The 27,159-nt window shown below is 38.6% G+C and overlaps 1 protein-coding gene across 3 annotated transcripts; it reads right to left on the reverse strand.

Moving 5' to 3' along the window:
- Positions 1-672: 672 nt before the first annotated feature.
- Positions 673-25,224, reverse strand: SF3B1 (splicing factor 3b subunit 1). 3 transcript variants are annotated; one of them, XM_050899500.1, is made up of 25 exons: positions 25,185-25,224; positions 18,297-18,463; positions 16,864-16,965; positions 16,044-16,158; positions 14,127-14,206; positions 12,725-12,892; positions 12,333-12,567; positions 11,325-11,537; positions 10,794-10,915; positions 9,922-10,119; positions 9,729-9,830; positions 8,217-8,396; positions 7,683-7,769; positions 7,284-7,554; positions 6,871-7,016; positions 6,636-6,782; positions 6,356-6,481; positions 5,729-5,950; positions 5,296-5,478; positions 5,087-5,198; positions 4,881-5,001; positions 4,316-4,447; positions 3,157-3,429; positions 2,459-2,675; positions 673-1,154 (listed from the first exon to the last, which is right to left on the reverse strand). In XM_050899500.1, exons 1-25 carry the CDS (start codon positions 25,210-25,212, stop codon positions 996-998), a joined length of 3,906 nt encoding a protein of 1,301 aa, XP_050755457.1. In that variant the 5' UTR covers positions 25,213-25,224; the 3' UTR covers positions 673-995. The 3 variants fall into 3 exon arrangements, with proteins under 3 accessions (XP_050755457.1, XP_050755458.1, XP_050755459.1); XM_050899501.1 differs by lacking the exons at positions 16,044-16,158; positions 16,864-16,965; positions 18,297-18,463; positions 25,185-25,224 and adding an exon at positions 14,523-16,006; XM_050899502.1 differs by lacking the exons at positions 673-1,154; positions 2,459-2,675; positions 3,157-3,429; ... (15 more) ...; positions 12,333-12,567; positions 12,725-12,892 and having other exon boundaries at positions 14,187-14,578.
- Positions 25,225-27,159: the final 1,935 nt, after the last annotated feature.

The raw sequence follows: 27,159 nt of genomic DNA on the forward strand, positions 1-27,159 counted from the left end.
ACAGTACTACCAGAATGATTTAACCTTGTGTTCTATGTGGTTTACTGTCAGATATCAAGACCTTTTTCTTTTTAGTACACACACAGAAGGAAAAAAGCAAATGAGGAAATAAAATGCATTTCTTATCTCAAGCTGAAGCATTTCCTATGTCACACACACACTTAGAAATTGCCTCATCTCAGGTGCTGGGAACATTACTTTCCTAGCTCTTCACAGGAATTATAGCACAGCCTATAAATATTATCTGGCTTTTTATACAGCCATACACGCTAAAAGACATGCTAAATGTGATCAATACGCATAATTTGCGCAATTGATTTTACACATATCACTTACGATAAACTGCTTAACTTCTGAAAATTTAACAAGCTAATCCATCCCCACAACCAGGATACTGCGGGTGAAGCAATAACAACAACAAGCAATTAAACGCTACTTTTTCCATGAAAATAAAGTGCCACTACTACAACCACCAGCCAGACTACAGCTACAGTATTGCATGATAAAGATACACACATTAACTACAGTTTGTACATTTTTCTTATTTATTCAAAAGCTAGGGGATGACAAAAAGGGTTAAAATGTTTTATGCCACCTATTTATTACATGAACAAATACTTAATCCAAAGGGATTTGTTTTACAAGCCCCTCTGTCCAAAAACCACACAAAAATTAGTTTTTATACACAAATGTTTATTTCTCAAATAAACTTCCCCTTTAAACACAAGGAATGAAATCTAAATCTTCATAAAGATGAATCCAAAATGAAATCCCTCCAGTACATTGTAATCACTGTTTTCTTGGTCACTACTGGCTTTAACTGTTTAACATCAAAAAACAAGGACATATTTAAAAAATCATGCTACTGGATTCCTAGCTCTGCCTCTGACCAGCTCTATACTGATCTCCAATATTTTAAAATTTTACATCATCAAATCTGAAGCGTTTAATTGAAGAACAGCTGTGCATTAAACACAAACAACTGAACAAGAAGATTATAAGATGTAATCAAGTTCATAACGAATATAGGTGTTCTTTTCATCGTTATAGATTCTTGGATAATGTGCTATCAGAGCATCCTGTGATCCGATGTAGATCGAATTATAAATCTTCCAATAAACGTCTCTGACTTTCCTGGCAGGGTGAAACAAACCCTAGAAAACAGAACGGAACAAAACTTATTAAAAGCTTAAGGTCTAAATGTCTGTTAGTGAATTTAATCAAGTTTTGCACAATAAGCATTTAATAAAAGCAATTATAGTAACTAACATTACTTATAACAAAGAAGGTACACTAAATGTGTTATTCCCAATTTTTGTGGCTATCTAAACTAACAAGTAGTAACAAAGTATTATTTAAAGACAGATTTTCTTATCTTTTCTCTGCAGGGAGAAATTCCACTGAATGTATTTCTAGTTTTGTATTCTTCTTTTAGAATAAAAATTAAAACCTGCTGCAGTATATTTGGTTGGAACTGAGTTTTATCTTTGGCTCTGCTAATTGTGATTTGTGCAGAGCGCGCTAGATAGGAATATAGGAGACAAATTATTATTAAACCTAAAAAAGTGAGCAGAATGTGAAAGCTCTAGAAAAAACAGTTCTATACAACGACAATATACAAGTAGTATTTGCGAAAAAATACACTGTGCAAGAGACTTCTTTCACCTTCCTATCTTTATGCTGAGGCCCCCCACATAAAAAAAAAAACCCACACAGTGAAATTCTGGATCTGCAAATAATTAATAAAATGCTGTCACATCTTCTCTACATTGATCTGCATTACATTCATCCTTGCTTCCCAGCTGTTATGTGAGTTTAGATTCCACAGCCAATGCAGCAAGAACTGTTACGTGCAATTACACAGAAAAGGAGCCTTCAGATTTTACTGCCACATACACATTTACAGAAGCTGAACTGACTAGTGTTGATGTAATGGTATAAATTCTGATCAAAGCACTGTTTTCTAGTGCTTCACTTTTACACAGTTCTAAATGTCTTACTGTTTTTCTTGGCTAACAACAAATAATGTTGATTTAATATTAAGCCTATCCTCTTGTTTATTTATCTCACTTGTTACTTGTTCTCATAACCCCTTGCACTATTAATTTATTCCCCAGTCATTAGTTAGTGTCCTCAAAATTTGTGAGATGCTTCCATTTTACGAGTCAGAGTGCCAGGCTATTTTAGCCAATTTATATTCTAAGTTACCTGCTACTTCTATGCAAGTTCCTCAATGTAATCAGCTATCTCACTATACCAAATATCTCTGTTTATTGCATATTTCAATTATTGAAGTCCTTGGTACAGAATGCCATGTTTAAAGAATACTTCAAAGAGATGAAAAGCCACACTGTTTTCCTTTGCTAGAAATCATCTTTAGTTGACTTTGTTGTCTCCTGGAAAGAAGTCCTGCCTGATAATTGCTGTATCTCCTATCCCAGCATAGACAAGGACATACCTGTAAACAATACTGCAACATTCTGCAGGGACCAATAGCAACTCTGAGGCCCTCCAGAGCCCCCATAACTGCCTGAATGACGTGAGGAGAGGTTTCAAATACATTAGGCCATACGTAATTTAACAAATGATTAAGGGAATCTTCACAGCCAAACCCATAAACACCAAGAGACATATGCTGCACCACGGCACTGGCTGTCTGTCTGTGTACAAGATCCCTGCAAAGAGAACAACGGTCTGTTAATAAATTATACTTAGAAGCAACATGATTGGACAAGCATAATACTTCTTTTCAGTAATACTTTTTTTGAAAGCACTAATATACCCTTTTAACCCATATTTACTGACAGCAAGAGGCAGAGTAACAGAAATCAGTAAATTGAAAAAAGACAGAGTTTTCTGACAAATTACTGTGCTCTAATTCCGCAGCAAAAGTACTAACAATAGGAATTATCAAAAGCAGTTTGAATGTAAGAAGTCTTGCCTCACTTTAGATGTTTGTATTATTTTAATCTTCAAAAGTATTAGTAAAATAGGAGTATATAATCTGAATTATTTGCAGACAATGGCTTCCAAATTATGCTGGTCACTTAACATCTTTAGCAAAGAAGGATAATACACATATTTGCTATTGTTCAGACCCAGCTATATACTTAAAATATATGACTGGCTAACATAGGTAGAAAGAAGTGCACTCACCTGTCCATTAAAGCATCTTCAAGCAATGGTGTAACAGCATAAATGTAATCTTTTCCCATCTCTCCAATGTATTCAAACAGGAAAGAAAGAGATTTTAACACACCATTCTGGACATTCAGTTCTGGAACTCTGTATTCATTCATGAGTGCAGGCAGCACTGTGAAAGGTGAGCATGTTTCAGCGACAATAGCAATTGCTACTGTAGTACATACTCTGTTCTGCCTTTCCTGTACTTTCAAGTTATTTAGCAGTGTAGCCAACACATCGTGAGGTCTGGAAAAGATAACATGTGCGTTCATGTCAATAGATTCAGTGAGGATTTGGATAAAATTTGTTGAGTTTCAAACAGCAAGTGGCAGAAAAGCATGGCATAGCCCTTAAAAAAAAAAGTTTAGGTAACTGGGAAACAACATAAACCATGAAACTGTAAAATAGCTTAAGCAACTGCATGATCTTATTTTCATAACCAATATTTTTTACTTTCTCTAGACTTAGCTTTTTTCCTGCCTTCTGTTCTGCCTCTTGTAAACTCTGGAGGATAGCAGTAGCCTCCCCACTATTACTTTGATCCCACAGGTAATTACAAACTTGCATAAAACCATACACATTGACAGAGATAGGCAATGTCCTGTATGGATAAGCGCAGTTACGGCATTCCTTGGTTGCTTTCTGTATCTGCATTAAGTCAGTAATCGGTCACTTGTTTAAGATAATGCATAAAGATGGGAATTGTGCTTCATTCTACAATTTGCTGACTTGCAGTATCACCTTAGTGGCAAAAAATCCTTTGCAGATCAATAAAAGTATTTACTTGGGGAAAAACAAGAGACAAGAGATTGAGTATTTAGAGGAGAGTTTATGAAAGAATACAGAGAGGGTCTGAATGCATATCACAGTATCAAAAATTCATGAGACAAACAGCTCTTACTACCAAATTAGACTCTAACCTCGCTAGTCTACAAATTTAACATAGAGTACTGCACTTTTGAACTAATGAATAGGTGACTGTATTCTCCTATAAAATGAGTAAAATCAAGTCTACGCATTTAACATGTTAAATGTAGAAGTTTGACTATTTCTCACCAGAAAACTCACAATCATCACTATGTTAGGTAACTGTGTAGAAGCATTAAACTGGATAAGCATTAAACCCACTTACCCAATAGCCTTCGCAATATAACCAAAAGTGTTCACTGTGGCTCTTCGGATAGCTTTCTTGTGAGCTTTTAATAATTCAAGCAGTTCAAAGCAGATCCTCATCCATTCTCTTGCAGAAACATATTCTGCACCTCTGAAAGAGAGTAAAGTGAGTTACCTCTTCAGTGATGTTAGAAGTTTATTAAATAAAACCACATAAATTGCAGCACCTATTCATTTGCTATCAACAGAGGGATACTGCTTAAGCAGTTTCCGTAATTAGGTATCTGTTAACATTAAGACCTTCACTGGTTAACAGTGTACTTAATATTTATTATATTGTGTGCATTCGAAGTTTGCATAAATGGACAACATACTTCTTACAAAGTGTTCGCAAAATAATGTAATTACAATACATTCAACAGACCATCTGCTAAATATCTCATCTTAAGCTTTATGCACAACTTAAGAAATATCAAGAGATATGACAATAAATACCCAGATGCCAAACCTGATACTCAACTTTAGCTTTTGCTACAATAATTGCCCACACAGAGGGTCAAATGTTTCATCATTAGTCAGCTTACCGGTCTGCAATGCGCCCAACAAGGTCAATACAATTTTCCTGTACTTTCTCATGCCTGTTCTTCAAAATAGGTGTAAGTCGTGGCAGCAGATCTTTGATTGGTGGTGTCATCTTGTGCATACCTATGAATTCAAAGAGGCGTATTTAGTTTTAGAATGCCTTTTCATTTTGCTCTTGAACAGGCATGTAATCAATACACAAACCTACCTATAACATTCACAATAGCCTTAAGTGCTCCGAGTATGCTGCCCAGTACTTCAGGATATTCTTCACCCAGGTACTCATACAACACAACACCCAAGTGTCCCATCAGTTTTTCCTACAACCAAGTAAAAAGATTTAGAAGTTAATTTTTTTTCCCTTCTCATTACTATGACATACTGCAGCAAATTTGGTAGGAGAAGTCAATACAATACCTCTTGACAAGTCTTCATGACAACTGCAGTACGAGAGATCAGGTCAGCAGCCTGCTGCCTAACTTTAGCTGATTTGTTGTTCAAACGCCACAAAACTGTACCACAGATTTGTGGCAAGTAGGGTTTAACTCTTTTGCCTAGAGCATTAACCACTGTGCCAAAACCATTCAGCATCACAGAATCCTAAGTGTAAAAACAACAAAGGAAAATCAGATCAACAGCAACACTACATTTTAATTAAACTTGACATCATCTAAAATTGCTATTAAAATGCTAACATTCCAGAGCTTGTTTCTGGATTTCATTGATTAAACCACTGACATCTAAACAAGGATTCTAAAAAATCTAATTTAGAAGTATACATTTCTGTATAACTAACAGCGAGCTAGCTTACAATTAAAGTGAACCAAATACCAAATACCCTTGGCCATACCTCTGTGGTCTGTTCCTGAAAGGCGTACAAGATACCATCAATAAGTTGTTCTTCCAGTTTGTGATCAATGTCTGCTGCTCCCAGATTTCCCATTATCTTCTCAATTGTTTCCATGACCATTTTTCTATACTGCTCAGCCTCATCTTTCAGATCATCCACAATTCTAGAAATAATTTCTGCTGCTCCAACTTTATTTGCCAGCTCCACAGTTGTATCAACCAACTGAAATAAACAAATGTTAAGTAAACAAGCATTGTTAAAATCTACTTTCTACATCTTGAAAATAGATGTCCCTAGTCTGAAGAGGAGAAACAACATCATGTATGTTAAGCCCACTACGAACAACTGTTTTTACCTTTAGAAATCATCCAATGTTTTAAACACCACAAATGGGGTGAACTACCCCACCTTAGAACTGATGTAGACTCATATTCACACATGTAAAATGTCTTGATAGGCTCCTAAGAACCTGTGAATCTTCTAGCTATGCAACTTCTAAATCGCTAGTCCAAACAAAATTCAGTTTCAGGACATACAAGACAAAATTAAGCATCTAGCCTGAATGAACATTCTAATGTGAATTTTGTCCTACTATAAATAACTTTCCAAGTAAAAAAACCAAAATACCTGTCTGTAATTTCTTCTGTCCAATGCCATTCTGTGCTGCCAGAAGTGTTTGAAAAAAGGTGGCAAGATTTCTGTTTTAATGTAGTTTGCTTCAACACCATCCGTACCACAACACTGCTTTACCACCTGACAAGATAAAAATTCAACAATTTTAATTCTGTGTAGGGTCTGAGGTTTTGGGGTGAGTTTTTTTTTGTTTTGATTTGGGGTTTTTTGTTTTTTGAAGAAAAGGAAAAACGTACATATTCTATATTAATGCTAAACAATCATTCTGACATACCTTCAACACAATTTTTTTCATCTCTTCATCAGGAGACTGGAACTCTCTGATAAGGATTAGCATGACTTCTCTGGTATAATAGTTTGCATACTCAGCATCCATGAGTGGAATCAGGTAACCAATAGCCTTCAAAAAGGCAGCCAAACCCTATTTAAATGCAGAAATATGTCTCTAATGAGTTACAGAAGACACACATCCATTTCAGTTCAAACCAAAGAAAGTACTTTAGCTATACCTTTCCTCTGTGTTGACGTATACCCTTCCATAAAGGCTTCAGAACAGAATCAAATGACTCAATACCATAGGGAGTAGCTGCCTCAGCCAAAGCAGCAATAGCCAAAGCACTGATGGTGCGAACTTTCTGCTGCTCATCCACCAGACCTGCAAGAGAATAGTGTTTAATACCACTTCTTGTACTTCTTGTGACTTAAGTTCAAAATAGCAAATAGAGGGGCAGTATAAAGGGATTAACTTATTTTCAGGAAAACTGAACCACTATTCCTCTTTCAAAGTCAGCTGAACTGTTTCTCAGTGTCAAAAGAACACACAAAACAAGGACCTTACTAACACCGTGCCTCACTAGGGTATGAGAAATTTTCCAAATATAAAGTGAATAAAAAAATCTTTGCCTGGGAAAGCAGAACTTACCATGTTCAATGATTTCAACCAAGCTCCTGAGATGAGGCAAGATAGCACAACCCATAAGAATAGCAATCTGCTGTACAATCTTGATGCCAGTATGCCTAGCCTGCCAGGATTTCTTGCTTTTACAGACAGCTTTCAAGAAGGGCAACAGAGAAGGAATGCCCAAAGCAGAGGCAACGACAGCAAAGGCTCGAGCTGTTGTATTTCGGACATATTCATCCATATTATCAATATCAGGTCGCATTGTGGAGATCATTGTGGCCAAACCAGCAGCCTGAAGGAAAAACATACAAAACACATCAATTGGATTTATGAACGATACAGTTAATTCTTCTGCCATGCCTATAAACATGCAGCTATATGTAAGCTAACTCAGTGCCTTAATGAAGGATGGAACTTTACCTTAGCCAAGTTTGAAATAATTTCTCTGCCTTCCACTCTAGCATAGTAGTCTTCATCAATCAGCAGTGGTTCAATGACAACAAGGATCTGAAAAAGATGAACAAATTAATATTTCCTTTCATTAACACTTTTAGTAGTACTTCTGGCCCTGCTAGACTCCATGAAACAGAGATGATTCCATGGCTCCAAGCTTAAAGCTTTATGACGACTGGAAGAAATTTACATCTATTATGCTCTTTTTACAGCTCTTTGTCTCTAAAGGACCTGGCCTGGAGATATTACCTAGATCAGATAAGATCCCCTTCCCACCCCCAAGTGTGCATATATCATTTTTACATCATGCCTTAATACTATAAAGCCCACACTTCAATTACACTACAAGAACTTAAAATTTGGCTTAAGAAGAAATATGAAAGCCAATTATGTTAAAAAACCATGGTATCATCCTCTTCTGATATGCAAATAAAATATACGCTTCTCCCAGAAATGATCAGAAAAAGCAAATCAAAGATGAAATAGTAAACTGCAACAGACCTTGTGTACATATGGTCGGACCAAGTCATCCAGTTTGTAAAGAATTCTGTCGATGACTTTGACAAGCAAGTGACGCTCCTGATCTTCAAGTGTTGGTGACATCAGCAGAGGCAGAATCTGATTAAACAACGGCCCTGCTCCAAATTCCCGAGCTTTATCAGTAATTTGTCGCAACGCAGCCTGAACAAAACCAAACAGCCTATCAGTTAAACTAAGGAAACGACACTGAACAATTACAAAACAAGTAGATATTAACCAAGTTAAAATGTAATTCACTGTAACCACCGGCTTCAAAACACTTGCTCCTACCACTGAGAAACTCTACTTCAAACAATTTTACGCTGATCTGTTTAAAAACGAATGCATGAAGAGAAACACCCTGATGTTAGCTCCCAGATGTTCAATTTTCAACAAAACCATGCTGCTGGTCTAATATTAAGAATGGCTCCATCTGAAGAGTAGCTTATACAGCACTTACTTGCATCTAAGCAGCTTGGTCCTATGGTCAATTTAGAGCAAAACTGCAGAAAAGACTGCTAACGTATTTGTCCTGGTTTCGGCTGGGACAGAGTTAATTTTCTTCTTAGTAGCTGCTACAGTGCTGTGTTTTGGATTTAGTGTGAGAATGATGTTGATAACACTCCGATGTTTTAGTTGTTGCTAAGTAGCACTTATCTTCAGCCAAGGACTTTCCAGTTTCCCGTGCTCTGCCAGTAAGCAGGTGTGCAAGAAGCTGGGAGGCAGCAGAGCCGGGGCAGCTGACTTGAACTAGCCAAAGGGGTATTCCATACCATGGAACGTCATGCCCAGTATATAAACAGGGGGGAGCTGGCCGAGCGGCGCGGATCGCGGCTCGGGAACTAACTGGGCATCGGTCAACGAGTGGTGAGCAATTGCATTGTGCACCACTTGCTTTGTATAGTTTAATTCTTTTAGTATTGCTATTGTCATATTATTATTATTATCATTATCATTGTTTTTCATTCCTTTCTGTCCTATTAAACTGTCTTTATCTCAACTCACGAGTTTTTTTTCCTGATTCTCTCCCCCATCCCAGGGGTGGGGGGGCAGTGAGCGAGCGGCTGCGTGGTGCTTAGCTGCTGGTTGGGGTTAAACCACGACAGTATTGCATAACGTGTAAGGCTGAAACGTAACTACACTGCTTATTTAAGTGTAAGAAGCAAAATCCACAAAATTACAAAGCCCTGTAAGCAAAAAGCACTGTAAATACAGCTTCTCGTAATTGTAAAAAAAAAAAAAAAAAATATATATATAAGCCATATACTATTTAGTGACTGACATTACTGTACAAAGAGCAGCAATACTAAATTACATCGAATGACAAACAAAAAGCCACATAGATACAGACGAAGAAGAAAGCACTAAACAGATATCAAAGTTTAGGAGATTATCTTAAAGGGAATCCCACAGACAACTGAAACTAAACCTGAAAACAAATGAAGATTTTTGAAAAAATGAAATTACATAAATGCATCTGACAATTCATCTTACCTTTCTCATGGGAGGTGTGCCATTCTTTATTTTCAGAAGTAATTTCATTATTTTTCTCTCCTTCTGTTCTTCAGGACTCAGAGTTGATTCATCAACATCAACCTACAAATAATTCCAGACAAATAAATAGGCATTGCTACATATTCAAAAGAAATCAGGAAACTTTAATCAGCATGAGTGAAATCTCATTTACCAGCAGTTTATCAAAGTATTGGATATCATCTGGTTTTAGGAATGGAAGATTGCCAGATGGCTGGTCATTAACACTCTTCATAGTCCTGTCTTCTGTCTGCATGTGGAATCCAGTCATACCACCCAAAGGTGTTGGAGTTGCTGTAAGCTTACGAGCTGGAGTGCGAATAGGTACATAACCAGCTGGTGGGGGAAGAACCTACAGAAGAAAGAACAAAATCTATCTTACCACAACAGATATAAAAAGAGGAAGGCATCAAATACAAAACATTACTAAACTTATATCTTCCATTTTATTTGTTTGAGGTTTTGTGCAAGTGTTATTGCATATATTAGATCCCATGTTCACAGCAATACAAACAAATTTACCATGACACTTCGTATTAGTGCTTATCCTGTATTGACGATATTTCAGAAGAAAGCTCATTTCCACTGCTGAGAGCTTGGATAATAAACTTTGAAGTCTCTTTACAAAGAATTAAAGAAGCACTTCAATATCTGTATCAACACAGCGTACCTGCTGACTTAGAATTTGTGACTCTCTTCTATGTTTTTCTACATTTGGACTTAATATTTTTATCAGCCCATTCAGAGCTCATTTCTGGCCTTGACAGGCATTCCCAACATTGAGAAGCAGAATAACGACTGGCCTTTGAGATCACCTTTAGTTCTCCCTTTCTAATGGATTTACAATAAATCAGTAACCAAATCAAACAAACGTCTACAATCAATAATCAACACAATGTGAAACATTCTACTTCTGGGACAACTCAGTTTGGGCGGCGGGGGGGGGAGAATCAATATCCCTTGGCAGAAAAAAAAAAAAAAAACCAACACATCATGGTCTGCTGTAGTTTAATCCAGATGAATTACCTTATATCCTTCTGGAAACATAGCATCCAATTCTTCATCAGAAAGTGGTCTGTTTCTCTCATCAATTTCCCTTTCCCAACGCCAAGCCTGCAGTTGTTCAGGAGTCATGCTCATGATATGACCTATATTCAAATTTAAAAAAAAAAATAAATAAATTTAAAAAAAGGATTTAAAAACAAATCTTCTGCATGCACAAGATGACTCGTTTTCTTAACCTTTAAGTGCTCTCTTGAGCCAAAGTTTCCATAGCACTTGAAATCTGTAGCCAGTAAGATATCAAACTTTTAGAGAGCCTTTTATCAATTTTTTACCAACTAAATTGAACAGGAACAGACATATAACCTTAGTCTTGATTCCTCACCAGAACTGAGTTGCTGTGGGCATTAAAAATGGTAAACTGAGCATATACTGACTGCTTTCACATAGGCAGGAGAACATGTTAGACAGAAGTCTATTTCAAAATACAATATAAAGGTAAATGCTTCATTTCCACAAAAGAAAGTAAAGCCTTAGAGAATGGACTGGACTTACCTGGTGTAGGAGTTGCCATGTTCATAGCTGGTGTACCAATGGGTGTTTTGCCAGGTGTCAGAACAGGAGTGCTGCCACCCATCTGGCTAGCAGGTGTTTCATCCCATCGCGACTTTCTTTTACTTGCTCCTGGGGTTGGTGTCTCACCAATGGAGTCACCACCTCTATCTGTACGAGGCGTCTCAGCCCATCCACTGCCATGTCCCGGAGTATCTAAGGAAAAACAAAACCATTTTTGCAGAAAGCTGAACAGTATATACTCCAACTATAGTATCAATATCCAAACCCATTTTCAATATCTCATCCTCATGTCTACACAAATCAAGTATCAAATAAACAAATACACTAGACAAAAAGTACAGACTACTTTGGTGAATATTGAAAAAACACAGGTATTACACTAAAAACATCCAACAGAGAACTTCATTTTATGAAAAAAGCAGGTAATCTTCTTGCTGAATCTTAGCATAAATAGATAAAATTCTAAATAATACAAAAAAACTCAGATATTCTAGAAATTGGACAAAGTACTGCACGTACTCCCTTGACAAAAACACTAAGGAACAATGGTGTTTCACTGTTCTGACACATGAGCCTAACTCAAATTAGGCAGGTGAGAAAATGCTTCCAAAACTTGTTTTAATGCTAACCTCTTCAAAAAAATTAAACAGTTCAAAACCAACACACACAAATGTATCACAAAAAGCAATTTAATGTGAGCTCCTTTACTATGTCCTTTACACATTAAAATCCCAACCTGCAGCAGTCACTAGATATACCACAAACTTTGATTCAATTTTTGAGCTGAGGTGCTTTCACAGATGTGAGTTAAGCTAACAGGCAGAACTCAATGCTACAAACTCAGACAAAAACATCACTTCACATCAACCACTAGATGTCAGAATATAATTACTTCTTGCCTGACTTCTGAATCTACTTAAGATGAAAAAATCCTATACGATTAACCATTCAAAACTTATTATGCGCTTTCCAGTTTGCCACAAATACCTCTTTCTGTTTTAGGTGTTTCATCCCATCGATTTTTACGTGCACTGGAAGTGGCACCTCCATGGCCTGGTGTTGCATGACCAGGCGTGTCCCGTCCGGGTGTTGCAGCTCCTGCTGGTGTATGACTGGGAGTCGGATCCCATATTTTTGAGCCTGGGGTGGCACCAGGAGTTTCGCTACCCTTTGCACGGCCTGGAGTTTCATCCCATCGCAGAGATGGTGTATGTCCAGGAGTCTATACAAGACAAAAGCAAAAGTATTAATCTCTCATACTATACAGTAAAAGACTGCTAATTACTCTTTTTTACTGGAGTAAGAAACTTCTGAAATTCAAGAGGATTAGCATTAATAATGTCTTCTGTAGAGAAGCTGATGAACACTAGGATTATTACCTCTGCTTGATCCCAACTGGATAATTTTTTAGGTGTAGCACCAGGAGTCTGATCAGCTGTCTGATCCCAACGCCGTTTGCGTTTTGAAGGTGGCTGAGATGCAGCTCCATTGACGACTTTAAGTTCTCCAGCTTTAGCTTTTTCAGCTAGTTGTTGCCTAATTTCCCTCTATTCGAGGGCACAAAAAGACAAACATAAGAAACAGATTTCTTAAGAAGGCCTCTTCAGATTATACCTTTAAAAGATTTTTCAGTTGTATCACATCTTTTTATGCTATTTTTTGAGGTTTTGCTCAAATAACATGCAATTAGCTACTGTTTTAATTTCAAGTTCATTCTCTTTTCAAATTCTTCTATACTGACAGAGCAGCTATGTGTCTGGAGGAGCTGTTTTTAAATTGATTTCTTATAAAAGCCATTATTACAACAAATGCAAATGCATGGAGAATTTTGAGTGCTATCAGTTTCTGTCACGTATATGTATGCCTTAAAATCGTTACACATCTGTTTCAAACAAGCTCCAGTTCAGTAAATTAAAGGTGGATGAGTTAGAAAACGTGTTCATGTGAGTTATATCCCACGACATAAAAAAAGCCCTGAAATTCTCATTTAAAATTCTGAGATTACATTTTTAAAACAGCACACTAACCCAGACTGTTTTTCACTTATCAATGGATCCATAAACAGTAACATTGTCAAAATTATGAACTAATTACTCAATTAAGGTAATTCAAGTAGGGTAAATCAATGTAAATCTACAGAGGTCACTGGAACTACAAGATCTTGCCCCAATGAACAAGATGGAAATGTAGGTATTACACAAGAAATTTGATTATATTACCAATATCTTCTTACCTATTAAAATGAATTTTTAATAGCCATGAATAAAGCATGTACTTTTACTTTTTTCCTTTTTTTCTTTTTTTTTTTAATGTTTAAAACCAAATGTCAACCTTACACCAGTTCTTAGTACTGCAACATCTGTTGCAAGGGCTTCAACAAAAGCTTTTTAAAACCTCCCTGGATTCCCTTTACACAGAGCTCACAAAAACAAACATCTTTGACACTGAATACCCCTCTGCGACTGTTAGTTTTTGTCTCTCATCCTCTGAAAGAAAATAAATAACAAAAAGTGCAAGTGCTATAAAAAAATCCAGATCAAAATATATTGAGACTATTTCTCCCTCCACTGTTTAGGTATTATATAGAACAGATGTTTTTCAAAACTGTCATCTTTAAATTCTACTGACTTTCAACATGTGAAGAACAGGATTTTCCAAAGAAAAGGACTTTTAAAGTCAAGACAAAAAGACAACAGAATTTCCATTCCCACTTTCTTAACAAGCTTTCAAAGGCTGTAAAATGAAACTAAGTTCAAGTGGAAAACCCTCCCCTCCACACACCTCTTCTTTTGTTAAATGCTGTTCACGCATAACATCCATGTATGTTCTGGCATTCATTTTAGGATCTGGTGTCTTCCCTCCTGCGGAAGAGAACAGCAACAGGAATGGAGCACAATGAGTACAGGATAAGCAGAAACTATTAACTTTTTCTATTGTCCTGCTCTAATATTATATTATTCCATGATCATTTAATTTTACTTTTTGATTGAAAATTTTAAAAATTACACGTATCTTACGTTTATTCAGTTTGCTGATCAATTTAACCTGTTTGAACACAAACATAACTACTGCAGTTTCAAACAAATATTTTAAAGCCGATATAAATGATAAAATGACAACACAGTTAAGAGTCTTCAGAAGTGATGGGTTCCTGGGTTGCTAATCCGGAATACGTACACTTTCGTGCCTTTGTCTCCATCAGCAGTTCTGACTTCAAGCAGCAGAATAGAAGCCTAGAAAATTATCTCTTTACCATTAGTAACACTTTGGAAAGATATTTATATTCAAAACATTACCTTGTGTAAGCTGCTAAATCCTAGTTGTTATCTGACTATAAATAACTATTGCATACCTAAGTAATGTTTAAAATGTTTTATCATAAAGACCCATTTATAAGTTTGACAAATCTGGACATGTCTCCCAGATCTTCTAGTGTCATATTGTAAAAGGGCTTCATTAAAAAAAACAAAACAAAAAACCCCAAAAAACTGTTTGATGACACTTTCCCCCTCTTCTCTTCTCAAGGTACGATTGTGATTGGGAGCTGAATGCAATACAGTACATATACCACCACAATGATACTCACAGGTAATGGGTTTTGTATACCATATGTTGTTTTATGCTGTGTATCTTGCGTTAATTAAACTTTTAAATACTTTACGAGAAGCCCAACTTTATAAAAATGAGACTTGTCAAGAAAAACACTTTTCTTTAAGAAAAATGTGCAGATTTGCTATACGAGTGGTATAGCATTATAATTTAGGGAAAAAAATAAACTTCTTAAACATTTCTATGCTGAAGATCATTGCCCAATTGGCTGTGTCATTCTGACACTAGCTTTGATAGGACTTTCCTTTGGAATACTTTTTCACCATAATCTACACAGGATGTGTTGAACTGCACCCTTAAGAATGCAGACAGGACTGGCATATAGCAGTACTGCTGTAGGAAAGAAATTAAGGACAGTTAGTATGGGCCTGTGAATTCTGACAATACATGTTTATATCAATTACAATTAAGCAAGTAAAATAATTAATATCCCTATTAATTCATGCAGGCTGAAATTCTCATTTGTAAAACCTGCAAAATAGCCACTAATTTTAAGCCAACAGGCACCTTATTGCCACACGTGAAACTCACTCACCTGAAGAAAGTTTCTGTCAGACCCACTAATACCCCTTTTCCTGACTTGCATTCTAAAATTATCAGAACAGACTTGAACTATTAATAGTATCAAAGTCTTATATATGCTTTTGTTTCTTTTAGCTATACCACCTAAGTTTACATAGGATGGTAAGAATTAGGTGCTCTATTTTGAGAACTAGCATTTCAAAAGCAGTAACCCTGTAAATCTATGACTTGGAATGAAAACTTTCAAGGTACTGAAAGAATTTGAGCACTCAATACACAAGTTGTTCAAAGTATAATGCACAACCCAAAACAAAATGAAAAGAGAAACCTTTAACCCTTTGTGTTTCTATGGCAATGGCTCATTATTTTCTTGTCCTTCTACCTGGAAAGAAAACTCGTATTATAAAGATGAAGAATATGGCATCTAGGTTTTCAACCAAATCTCTATGAAAAGGGGATGTTTAAAACAAAACTAAGTTTATAAGCATGCCAACAGAAATCAAAGGGCTAAAGACAATTAAAGACAACAAATTTCATAAAGGGTATAGAAAAGTCAAAATAAATTACCATCTGCAAAAGGATCAAGACGCTCAGGGGAAATTATCATCATCCGCCTGTGCTTTTTGTACTCATCTTCCCGATCTGCAATCTTTTGAGGACGGTGTTCTGCAAAAGGATCATACTAAAAACCGAAAAAAGCTTGTTAGTCACATATGTATGAAGAACAATATGAAAAGTGTCTGGTGACCATAAGCCTGTATTCATTTTCAGTATGACTAAAAAGGCCTGCCTTATTTTTAATCTCAACTATGCAGGAATGTCAAAACACTATGCTAATATAAATTTTACTTCTGTAGCTGGAATTTTATTTTTTTTAACACAGAACTTCTTATGAAATAACTTCTGACAAAAATTTACTATTTTAAGAAGTTTATTCACGTGCTACCAAAGCATCTCATGCTGTCAACCTTTCCCCTTCTTTTTGCAGGGGGGACTTAACGCTACTTCATATGCTTTTAAATTTCACAGAAAAATACTCCATGAATATAAAACCTAAGTGATTACATTTTCTTTACAAAAATAGAAGTATAAAGGACATTAAGTTTTCCAGTTATTTTCATTTTTGAAGTATCTGACCTATCAAAAATATTTTTTAATACTTTAGCGTATATGACCACCTTGCCTTTACATGCAGAAGCGCCAATTTTTATCACCCTGTGGAATTCTAAACTAAAGCAGTAACAAGCTTACAGCAAAATTAAAATACCATAGCCCTTTACATAGATCTTGTACTTCCAGAAGACAGGACTTGGTCTCGAAAAACTTTAACACTTCTTTCCCCTAATACCTACAACAGTATTTTATTGTGCCTGCAATTAAGATGTACCTGTTCAGTAGACTGTGGTATGTCATTAAGCAATGCCACTGGAGCATGGTACCCTGGCTTCTTCTGGCCAAGTAAACTTGTAGAAGGGTAGTCATCATCATCCTGTCAGTAAAAAGACAAAGCAAATTTGCCATGTTGATATTATATTTAGAGAAAATAATGTCAAATTAACATACTGTGGTCATAGCAAAGAAGAAAACAGACAACCAGACCAGTTAATTCCAAATTTTAGCAAGCTTCTTCATATAGCTTGTTTTATTACTCCCAAACTGCTGAATCAGATAAACCTACCCATCATTAAAAGGTAACTTTTTCTCTACAAGACTCAAGTATTCTGCAATATGCTACATTTAATCAAGTATGCTGTCTACACTAGTTGTACAAAAAGTCTGTATTTCGTATTAACACTATTGACATAGTTCCCCAGTTGGCATGTGAAAACTGGTGCACAGAAATTCAAACCATTTTTTCTTAAAAGCCAGCTAGATATAGAACAAAACTTCAGTAAATAACCCCATAAAAAAGCTTCAGAAACAGTGAAAAATTCAGAAATATATTACTGTTAATTTAGTTATACCTTCTCAATCACAATGGCAATAACAAGTACTCAGAATGTGTAAGATGCTTTTGCTATCTATTTCCTCCTATTAGTAGCCAGTTTCTGTGCAATAATTTACAGCAACCCAAAAGAAAAACTGCTCTTAAAACTATGAGCTGATTTCAGTGAGACCCTGTAATGGAAATTTTTAATTAAGGAATTCTTAGAAGTCTACAAGTGACACATAGTACATCACTAAAAAAATATATCAACTAGTTCTACACTGAACATAACAATCTTCCTTCCTCTTAAAAATATAATTCACTCAGTGTAATGTGTAGTTGCCTATGTATTTATGGTCAGAACTGTAGTTTCTGACTGCTCCTGCAACTGAAAATGTGGTCAAATGTTTAACATTAGAAACTAACATTAAGTAATCTTACAAGCAGGATACATAAGGAGAACATAATACAGTAAAAAAGCCAATTCTCAAAAATTGATCTGAAATTTGACATGAAGTAGAAATAGAAATCTTAAACTTAAGTTTGTTGACCGAAGTTTTATTAGAATTTTTTTTTTTTACACCATCATTTTTCATCTTGACAGCAACAACAGAACAAAGTTAATTATTCCAGTCAAGGCTAACACTGATGAAGTGCCAGGCCACAACTTTTTGCCTTCTGCTTGGGCCTACATGACTTGCAAAGCACAGTTCATGAAGTACAAGCCACACTTAGAACTTAGGAGCTTCCCAGATAAGACATATTTGGTCCAGTATGGCTTTAATGACAATAACTGCTTTTACTTCAGCAACTGCTATTAAAAATTACTCAAAATTAATTCCAAAATGCTTAGAATGCATGCCCAAAACAAACAAATACATAAAATCACTTACATCTTCCAATTCAGTTGCTGCAATAGAAGTGACGTATCCAGCAAACCTGCTGTCACTGCCACCATAAATTTCTTGATCATAATATCCTGTGGAATCAAGGCCTACTCCTTGTGCTTCATCAAGAGCAGGCTTTTTTCCTTGAATTTCTCGAATTTGTGCTTCAATATCTAGGGTAAAGACACACACACACAAAAAAATCAGGTCTTTTTACGCACACACACAAAATGCAGTACTCGTTACTATGTACAGCAAACTGAGTTTTTCACCCAATTTCACAGATTATCTCTAAAGAAATAAACAAATATGACACATAAAACTATAAAATCACATTGTTTATAAGCAGCTTTTCCTTAACTTGTAATATTATCCAGCAAAGACTACTTCAATTGTATTGCCTAAACCAAACTATTCAAACCCACTGTTAATGTATCTCATCTTCCAACAGAGAGAGCAGAGAAGGTAATTTACACCACAGTAGTATTTCTCAACACTACACTAATACAACAGTTTCCCAACGAATGTAATCCTCTCATTAAAAAAGCCTTTCAAAATATTATCACCAATTAACAAACCAATTTTGCTAATTTAAAGAAATCTGTTCAAAAGAGCTACTGCATGAGTTGTCAAATCTGAGAACATTTAGTAAAACAACACTGTATTGTGTGATCTAACATACTGCAAAGCTGTATTATCTTTGAACGAATAAAAAAAAAAAACAAACGCTCTAATATGCCACTGGATACCAAGTTAGCCAAAAAGAAAAGTTAGGACCAGTTTCTTTTCACTCTGGCAGCTCAAGTGTTATTTACTCATGACTATTCCTTCCTGCACCACCATCTTTGAAGAGTCTACTATTCTTCTGGATAACAAAAAGCTTACCCTTCAATCAGGACAAATAGGATCTTTGTCATTCTTTTAACATATCAGGGTCTGATTCTAATCAACTCTGGTGGCCATCTTTGACCTTAGAAATTTGGTACTTTCAGAAAAAACATTAACTTGTTAACCCAGAAAACAAGGAACCAAATTAAACCATGCTTTCCTTCTACCTGTTGCAATGCAACAAGAAAATAAGTTACAGTAATCCAACTGTCTTCAACAAATGTAATTCTGATGTAGGTATATTAAGGCACAGCTAACTCGATAAAAATTTTTACTGTTTCCATCTGAATTTTATTTGATTCAATAGATATGTAAAGACAATTATCCATACAATGTGAATTTCAGTAGATCAATTATTTTCATGGCCAAAAAAATACCCAAGAGTTGCATTTCATGGCTGAAGGAATACCAAGGATTGCGCTTGAGCAGGAGGGTTGGACTATATGGTCTCAAAAGTCCCTTCCAACCTGAAGGATTCTGTGATTCACCCTCTCCCACCTGAAGTGGTATTGTCTGCTACGTTAACTTGAGGGAAATTTGCCAATTTACAAAAGCTAAGGGAAATTCTATTCACAAATAATCTTAAATCTTTACTACTCACTAGTTTTTTTACTATTGTTGCTCATTTTTCTTTTTCAGGATGAATAAATTTCACAAGGTTTTCCCACCGAGATATCTTGCAAAGGACACTACACTACAACATCTGCTAACAAACCTGGCAAAAATTAAGATTAGAATTTTTTTTTTTTTAAAAGGCAAGATATTTGTCGGCGACACGGACAGTGGGATTGAGTGCACCCTCAGCAAGTCTGCCAACAATACCAAGCTGTGTGGTGCAGTCGACATGCTGGAGGGAAGGGATGCCATCCAGAGGGACCTTGACAGGCTTGAGAGGTGGGCCCATGCAAACCTCATGAAGTTCAACAAGGCCAAGTGCAAGGTCCTGCACATGAGTTGGGGCAATCCCAAGCACAAACACAGACTAGGCGATGAATGGATTGAGAGCAGCTCTGTGGAGAAGGACTTGGGGGTGTTGGTTGATGAGAAGCTCAACATGACCCAGCAATGTGTGCTTGCAGCCCAGAAAGCCAGCTGTATCCTGGGCTGCATCAAAAGAAACATAACCTGCAGGCCGAGGGAGGTGATTCTCCCCCTCTACTCTGCTCTCGTGAGACCCCACCTGGAGTACTGCATTCAGCTCTGGGGCCCCCAACATAAGACAGACATCGACCTGCTCAAGCAGGTCCAGAGGAGGTCCACAAAGATGATCAGGGAGCTGGAGCACCTCCCTTATGAGGACAGGCTGAGAGAGTTGGGGTTGTTCAGCCTGGACAAGAGAAGGCTCTGGGGAGACCTTATAGCAGCCTTCCAGTACCTAAAGGGGGCCTACAAGAAAGCCAGAGAGGGACTTTTTACAAGGGCATGTAGTGACAGGACAAGGGGTAACGGCTTTAAACTGAAAGAGGGTAGATGTAGATGAGATGTAAGGAAGAAGTTCTTCACTGTGAGGGTGGTGAAACACTGGAACAGGTTGCCCAGAGAGGTTGTGGATGTCCCCTCCCTGCAAGCGTTCAAGGCCAGGCTGGATGGGGCTTTGAGCAACCTGGTCTAGTGGAAGGTGTCCCTGCCCATGGCACAGGGGTTGGAACTAGATAATCTTTAAGGTCCCTTCCAACCCAAACCATTCTACGATTCTATGATTATTGCTAATCCAAATTATTGGACCTGAGACATAAATGAGGGGGGGGGGGGGGGGGGGGGGGGGGGGGGCAGGCAGTTGGTTTTGGTGAGATTTTTTTTCTTTAATGATTGAAAGACTGCAGATCAGAATTGCTTAGTTTAAAGGTTTAAACTGTCAGCCCTGTAAACTTCAAGACTTAAAGCCAAGGCTGGGTCCTTTTCTTATCACAAACTGCCACTAATTTAAAAAAAAAAACCCACTGTAAGCCAAATTATGCCTCCTGTACAAAGGCATGTTTTCTATAGAGGTAACTGAACATGTAGTTTTACCTGAAAAATCTTTGCTATATAGCTATGAGTGAGAAGCAGCAGAAAGAAACTACTGCCGAATTAGGGATCCCTGTCTTGCCCACAGAGGTCTCTGATCATCTCCAGAGGCATACCACACTTATCCTGTTTACCAGTGTCACCTTAAGGTATTCCATTTTAGTGAAGTCGTCCCACGGCACGGTTATGGAACTGATACAACTCAAATACTTTTCTCACAGATTTTTGTAGTTATTTCTGTTTCTTCCAAAGACAGATCAAGTTCCTGATTCCTTTTGGAGCGTGGTGCAATGCACCACGGGTGAAAGGGAATACCTGAAGCTTCCCTTGCTACCAAGGACAACACTACTAGCACCGAGTGCCTTTAGAGTACAATGACATTGTTTCTTATTTCTAAAGAGCAGTTACTAGAACAACACACTGCCTCTTTAGTAGCATATTAAGTCCTGATTGCACATCCATAGCTGTAACCAACAAAAAAAAGCCTACAGATCTTGCCTACAATGCAAAAGCATTTCCATCATCTGTCCACTGAATCAACCTGACCATATAGCTCAGCCAAATAAAGCACCAGTGAGTACCCTGCCATGCAGGATAGGCCACATAGATTTGCTTGTGCATAGGATCCCACCACTACTACCATCAACAGAATCTATTAAAACAATTGGGGGATTTCTGCAGCAAAAGCATTAACACAAAAATATTTTCCTATTAATAGTGCTTACCAACACTTTACATACTACGGCCCTGTTCTCTTATTTTTAAAATAGCTATATTTACTGAAGAGGGTACAGATCTCATGTATTATTGGCTTTCCCCTTTAAATTACAATGATTACAACTGTTTGCAGGCTAAGGAGCATTCTCTTTTTCTTACAGCAAAACCTGCTGGGTTATCTATACAGTAAAAGAAAGCCTGCATAGGGTCTATAGGGTTAACAAATCCCCACTTATGGCCACCATCATTTTCAACTAATGCCATGCAGTCTCTAAGTGCTAGTTAAAGTGAAGCACTCTGAAGACAACACCCATTTGACATGCCACAAAACCCCTTCAACCAGGAGGTGGAAAAGGTCTGCAGCCAGAGGTAGCCTGATTGCCAGTTTAGAAAGCACCACATATTTAGCTGGCAAAGACTATTTTGACATTAAAGATGTGTTTACCTTCCTTGATCTAGTTGGCACTTTCTTGAAAAAGCTCACACCCTATTTAACAAAGCACTTAAATACAAATCAAATTAAGAAAGAGTAATCACAAAGCTTAAAAATACACTGTGTAAAGCAAAGCACTTGTTTGATGATTTAGTCAACCAGTCCATAAACAGAAACTTCAGTCAAAGACAGAGAAACTGTAAAGGGAGTGGGATTAAAAAAAAAGGCGGGGGGGGAGGGCGGATAATATCCTACTGATCATTCCTTTTTCTGTATTTTACTCTATTTAATATATTTTGGTATTTTAAAAGAAGTAACTTTAACATACACAGTTGATTTGAAACATACCACAAACGCTGAATATTATTAAAGTCAACATATTTGAAGTCATTGAAAATCTAGCTCACAGCCAGATCATGATAGCCTTTCTCAAAATATATACTCCATTACCATACATGTAGTTCTACGTGCAACATTTTGACTGTAAGACATTATTCAGCATGAAAAAAGAAAGAAGAATCAGACCCTGTACTGAAGTAGTATTTTACAGCATAAATAGTTTCTATGTTTTCATGCCTTATCTTATTTTTATATATTTAGCTTGCCCTGTACAGCTTTATTTCTAGCTACTTTAGTATTCTCATACATGTTAGGTCTCTCTATGTTTGGAGATCTCTTTGTTCTTTTCTGAGCAAGAAAAAAAAGATGCAAACTAAAAACTACCTTCGACAGCATTCAAAACTCAAGCATTTATTACGGCTTTATAAGCTGCCATTTAAAACTTTACATTTCAGGCTAAAACAAAGAGCTCCCCCTTAAGCTATGTAACTGAAACAATCGCAAACTGGTTTGAGACCTCTTTCAAGTAGTGTCTTGAACACATCAATCAACAAGTATTTAACAAACAGTACAAAGATGTGAAAAATCTTCTAAGACAATTTAGTAACAAACAACTCAATTTGGAAAATCAGTCAGGAACTGGAAAAAAGTAAGATAGGATAGAACTCAGAAGAAAAATAATCAAGCTGTTCAGCTAATACCTCCATGTTGGGAAAGACAGCATTACATGATCATACCCAGTTATACATAATTTTTTATTTAACTACCTACACCCTTTCCCCTTAAAACCTGTTCTGATACAACACTAATCAAAACACATGCAACTGGAAGTGTGTCAATGTTTTTATTAAAGTCAATGGACCACCATTTGCTTTAACAAATAAGCAATTTAAGTTAAAAAACAACAACAACAACAACAACTCTACTATTTTATTATTAAAAGCTCCTTAGGTAATATGAGAGGCAGACCACTATGATGGGTAATGCTCACTTGGGTAGTATCTCACACAAGCATTATGCATGTCACAGCATATAAACAAAAGACAAGACAATTTCTGTAATTCTACAAAAATGTTCTAAAATGCTAAAAAATAAAATCAAATTAAATTTAAAAAAAAAAAGTGAGGACAACAGTTTAAGCTTTTCTTCATCCATAAACTCAAATTAGGTCTGCAGTGTTAAAGACTACATTAGCCTCACTTCCACAGGAGATGATGCCTCTCCATTTGAAAGTTTTTTCAGTGCAAAACTTACTGCCCCCAAAGGCGATGAATACCTGGGCGCCCTCCCTACCTCAGCGTACAACCACTGTCCAGAGGTAGTTTTTGGTTAGTGAATTACAGATGTAAATTAACATAAAACACAGCAGATCACCTATCATACACCGAAACATGAGTAAAAACCCAAAAGCAAAAACACAGAAGCAGTACAATTCTAAAAATTATTCTCCCTTGCCTGAAGATATTTAAGAGCAGGGCAAGCCACAGACATTGTCCAAGAAGAAAGCTTTGATTCATGCTATAAAGAGCTGGAAGCAGTAGTGAACACAGTCACATAGCACCTCCGAGAATAACATACTGCCTATGAAAGCCCTCACTCATTAAACCGCTCAGAGACCAGTTTTCCTACATAAACACCCAGCTGGCAAGAAGTCTCCGTGCTAAAATGGCAGTTGAAATGCTTGAGACCTGCCACTGTTTTTTCCCCTCCTTCGGGGCATTTTTCTCAGTAAGCACCACGTCGACACGATGCCTAGTAACAGCTCAGGCTATGCTGGCTTCCAGCGGGCAACACCCGTTCACCCTCCCTCTCTGGCCTCTTGTTTGCTACAGACCCAGGCCAAAGGGTTCGATCAGGAGAACAAACGCGTGTTACTGACATTTATGATGCGAAACTGAGAAGGCGTACAGCGCGATTTTTACTGAGCGCCTGTCGAGGCCTCGACGCGGGCGCCAGGAGGGGGCCAGGGCCGCGGGGGCGGGGAGGTGCGCGCAGTGATCGGGAGCGGAGGCGAGGAGCGGCCCACGCGCGGCGTTTCGTGGAAGTGCTGCTCAGCCTTGGCTTCATGACGGCAGGCGGGAGCCCGGCAGGGACCCGTGCCCCAGCGCCGCCGCCGGCCCCGTCAGCAAAACCGGAGCTAACCGACACCATCCCCCCTCACGCCCCCCCCCCCCCCCCCCCCGCGCGGGCCTGGCAACCGCCACCCGCTCCCCCCACGCGTGCACAGCCAAAGCCCCCCCCCCCCAAGTTAGGTTCCCCCCCGCCCGCCCCCGCAGCCCCACCCCCTCAGCCCCCGAGCGCGAGGCGGCGGCCCGGGCATGGCGCTGACACAAGCGGAGACGCCATTACAAACAGGCCCGGCCCGCCCGCCGCGGGGCGAACCCGCTCGGCCCCCGCCCAAGAAGCTGGGCCTGACGCTGCCCAGAGTCGGGGAGAAACACAACCAAAAGACAATGGCCGAGCGCACAGCTACAGAGGGTGCCGCTGCGGGTGTTCTTCGGGCTTTTTACCTTCGTGGGTCTTGGCGATCTTCGCCATTTTGTCCAAAGCGAACAACGCCGAGGCGGAACTGGCGCGGCCCCGCCACTTCCGCTACAAGGGGGAAGGCCGAGAACTCAGTGCGCAAGCGCGGCTGTGGGCCGCGCCGCGTCCAGCGAGGCACTGCCGCTTTGCGCAAGCGCAATACCGGCGGCGAGCAGACGCCACTCTGTCGGTTGGGCAGTCCCTCGGGCCAGGGCCCAAAGCCCCGCCCACCCCGTGATGGATGGCGCGGCCAGCGAATGACAGGGCGGCTGAGCGGCACGGAGGCGGGCGCTGGGGGGCGGGTGTTGAGGTGAGCGGTAACTGTCCGTCCCGGACAGAGTGAGGAGGCAGTGGGCGCGGGTGGCGGTGCGCTGTGGGCTGAGGGGAGGTCAGACCGCGGGGAGAGGCCCGGGACGGCCCTGACAGCCCGGTGGACGGCTGACAGCAGGGAGGATGCCAGGGCATGCCCCGCTGCCGGAGGAGCGCCTCAGGAGAAGCGGCCGCCGGGTGTCGGGAGAGCAGGACAAGGCTCGGAAGGGGGCTGAGCCATTTGCGGTGCCGGGGCAGATGAGCTGGGTGGGGTGCAGCCAGCTCCACTCCCCCCGAAGCATTGTCCCCATGCTGATGCACATCTTTTCGCACCATCTGGGTTTATCTGTGTAAATGTAGTGGTTCCCTCCCTCCGTGCTTTTCAGGGCAGTTCGTAAGGGACAATGTCTTCTAGTGGCTTTCACACAAGAGCGGGAAGCTATTATGTATATGAAGGTACAAGCGCTTCAGTGCTTCTCTGTTATCTTCAGGCTACAGAAGAGAATTAGTGGCACTCTTCCATTATCTGGCTACAAGCTGTCTTCTTCCCATTTGAGACACCAAAAGATGACGACACTTCCAGCATGCTGTGTGGACAGTCAAAATACAATCATCAAACATGTTACTGTCTCCTGAAAACTTGCTTCTCACAGATACTGGTCTCTTCCTGAGGGCTGGTCCCACCGGAATTTGGATGCTCTGTTTGCCACATTGCTTGACCTTTGTTTCATCTTATCAGGGTAACTGGCCCAGTACCAACAGATGAATTGCTGGATATCAGAATAAAGCATATATATGTATACTTGCCACAAGATGGGGGCACAATTGGATGACAGCATTTCAGGTAGATCAAGTCTATTCGATTTTTTAGTAAGGACTTGAAAGAGAGAATGGAGGTTATGTTTCTAAAATTGGCAGATGACACCAAACTGGCCAAAATCGCTAGCAGGTGGAAGAAGGAATTCAGAATCATCTTATATTGATCCATACAAGAAATAATCTAAGATCAAGGAGGTGAACTTTAATAACAAAAAGTAAAAAATACTACATATTGCAATTTGAAATCAAGTATATGAATTCAAAAGAGCCAAAATAATCAGAAAGTGATCACAAGTGGGTAGCAAATCAAAGCTAAATGTCTATCAGTAGCAACATGCTGCTGCAGAGGAAGTAAAGCTAACTCCAGGCCATTAAAAGTGGCATTGCATGTAAAATCTGGAAAGCAATCATTTGACTTTACTTGGCACAGTCAAAGCCACTGATGGAGCACATGATGGTGGAGTCCATTTTGGGACTCTGCAGTTCAACAAAGACACGGAGAAACTCGACACAGTCTAGAAGAGAGTAGGAAGAATGATCAGAGGTTTATGAAACATGACCTAGGTGGGAATGTAAACAGCAATTGTTTAGCTGTTCTGCACAATAACTGTCCTTATGCAGCTTCCGCATTTCATCCGGAAACTATGAACTTTTTCCCCCAGTTCTCTTGATGTAATACATACGTATTTCAACATCACTGCCTACAGTATACATCATAACTGAATGGGATTCATTCTGTCCACATGCAAAGCACAGGAAACTCCCTTATAGTCAAGTGTTATGAATGAGCTAATTTTTTATTCTCTTGACTTTTAGTAGTAGTAAGCACAAACC

The sequence above is a fragment of the Gymnogyps californianus genome, chromosome 7, assembly GCF_018139145.2.
Source record: "Gymnogyps californianus isolate 813 chromosome 7, ASM1813914v2, whole genome shotgun sequence".
Lineage (NCBI taxonomy): Eukaryota > Metazoa > Chordata > Aves > Accipitriformes > Cathartidae > Gymnogyps > Gymnogyps californianus.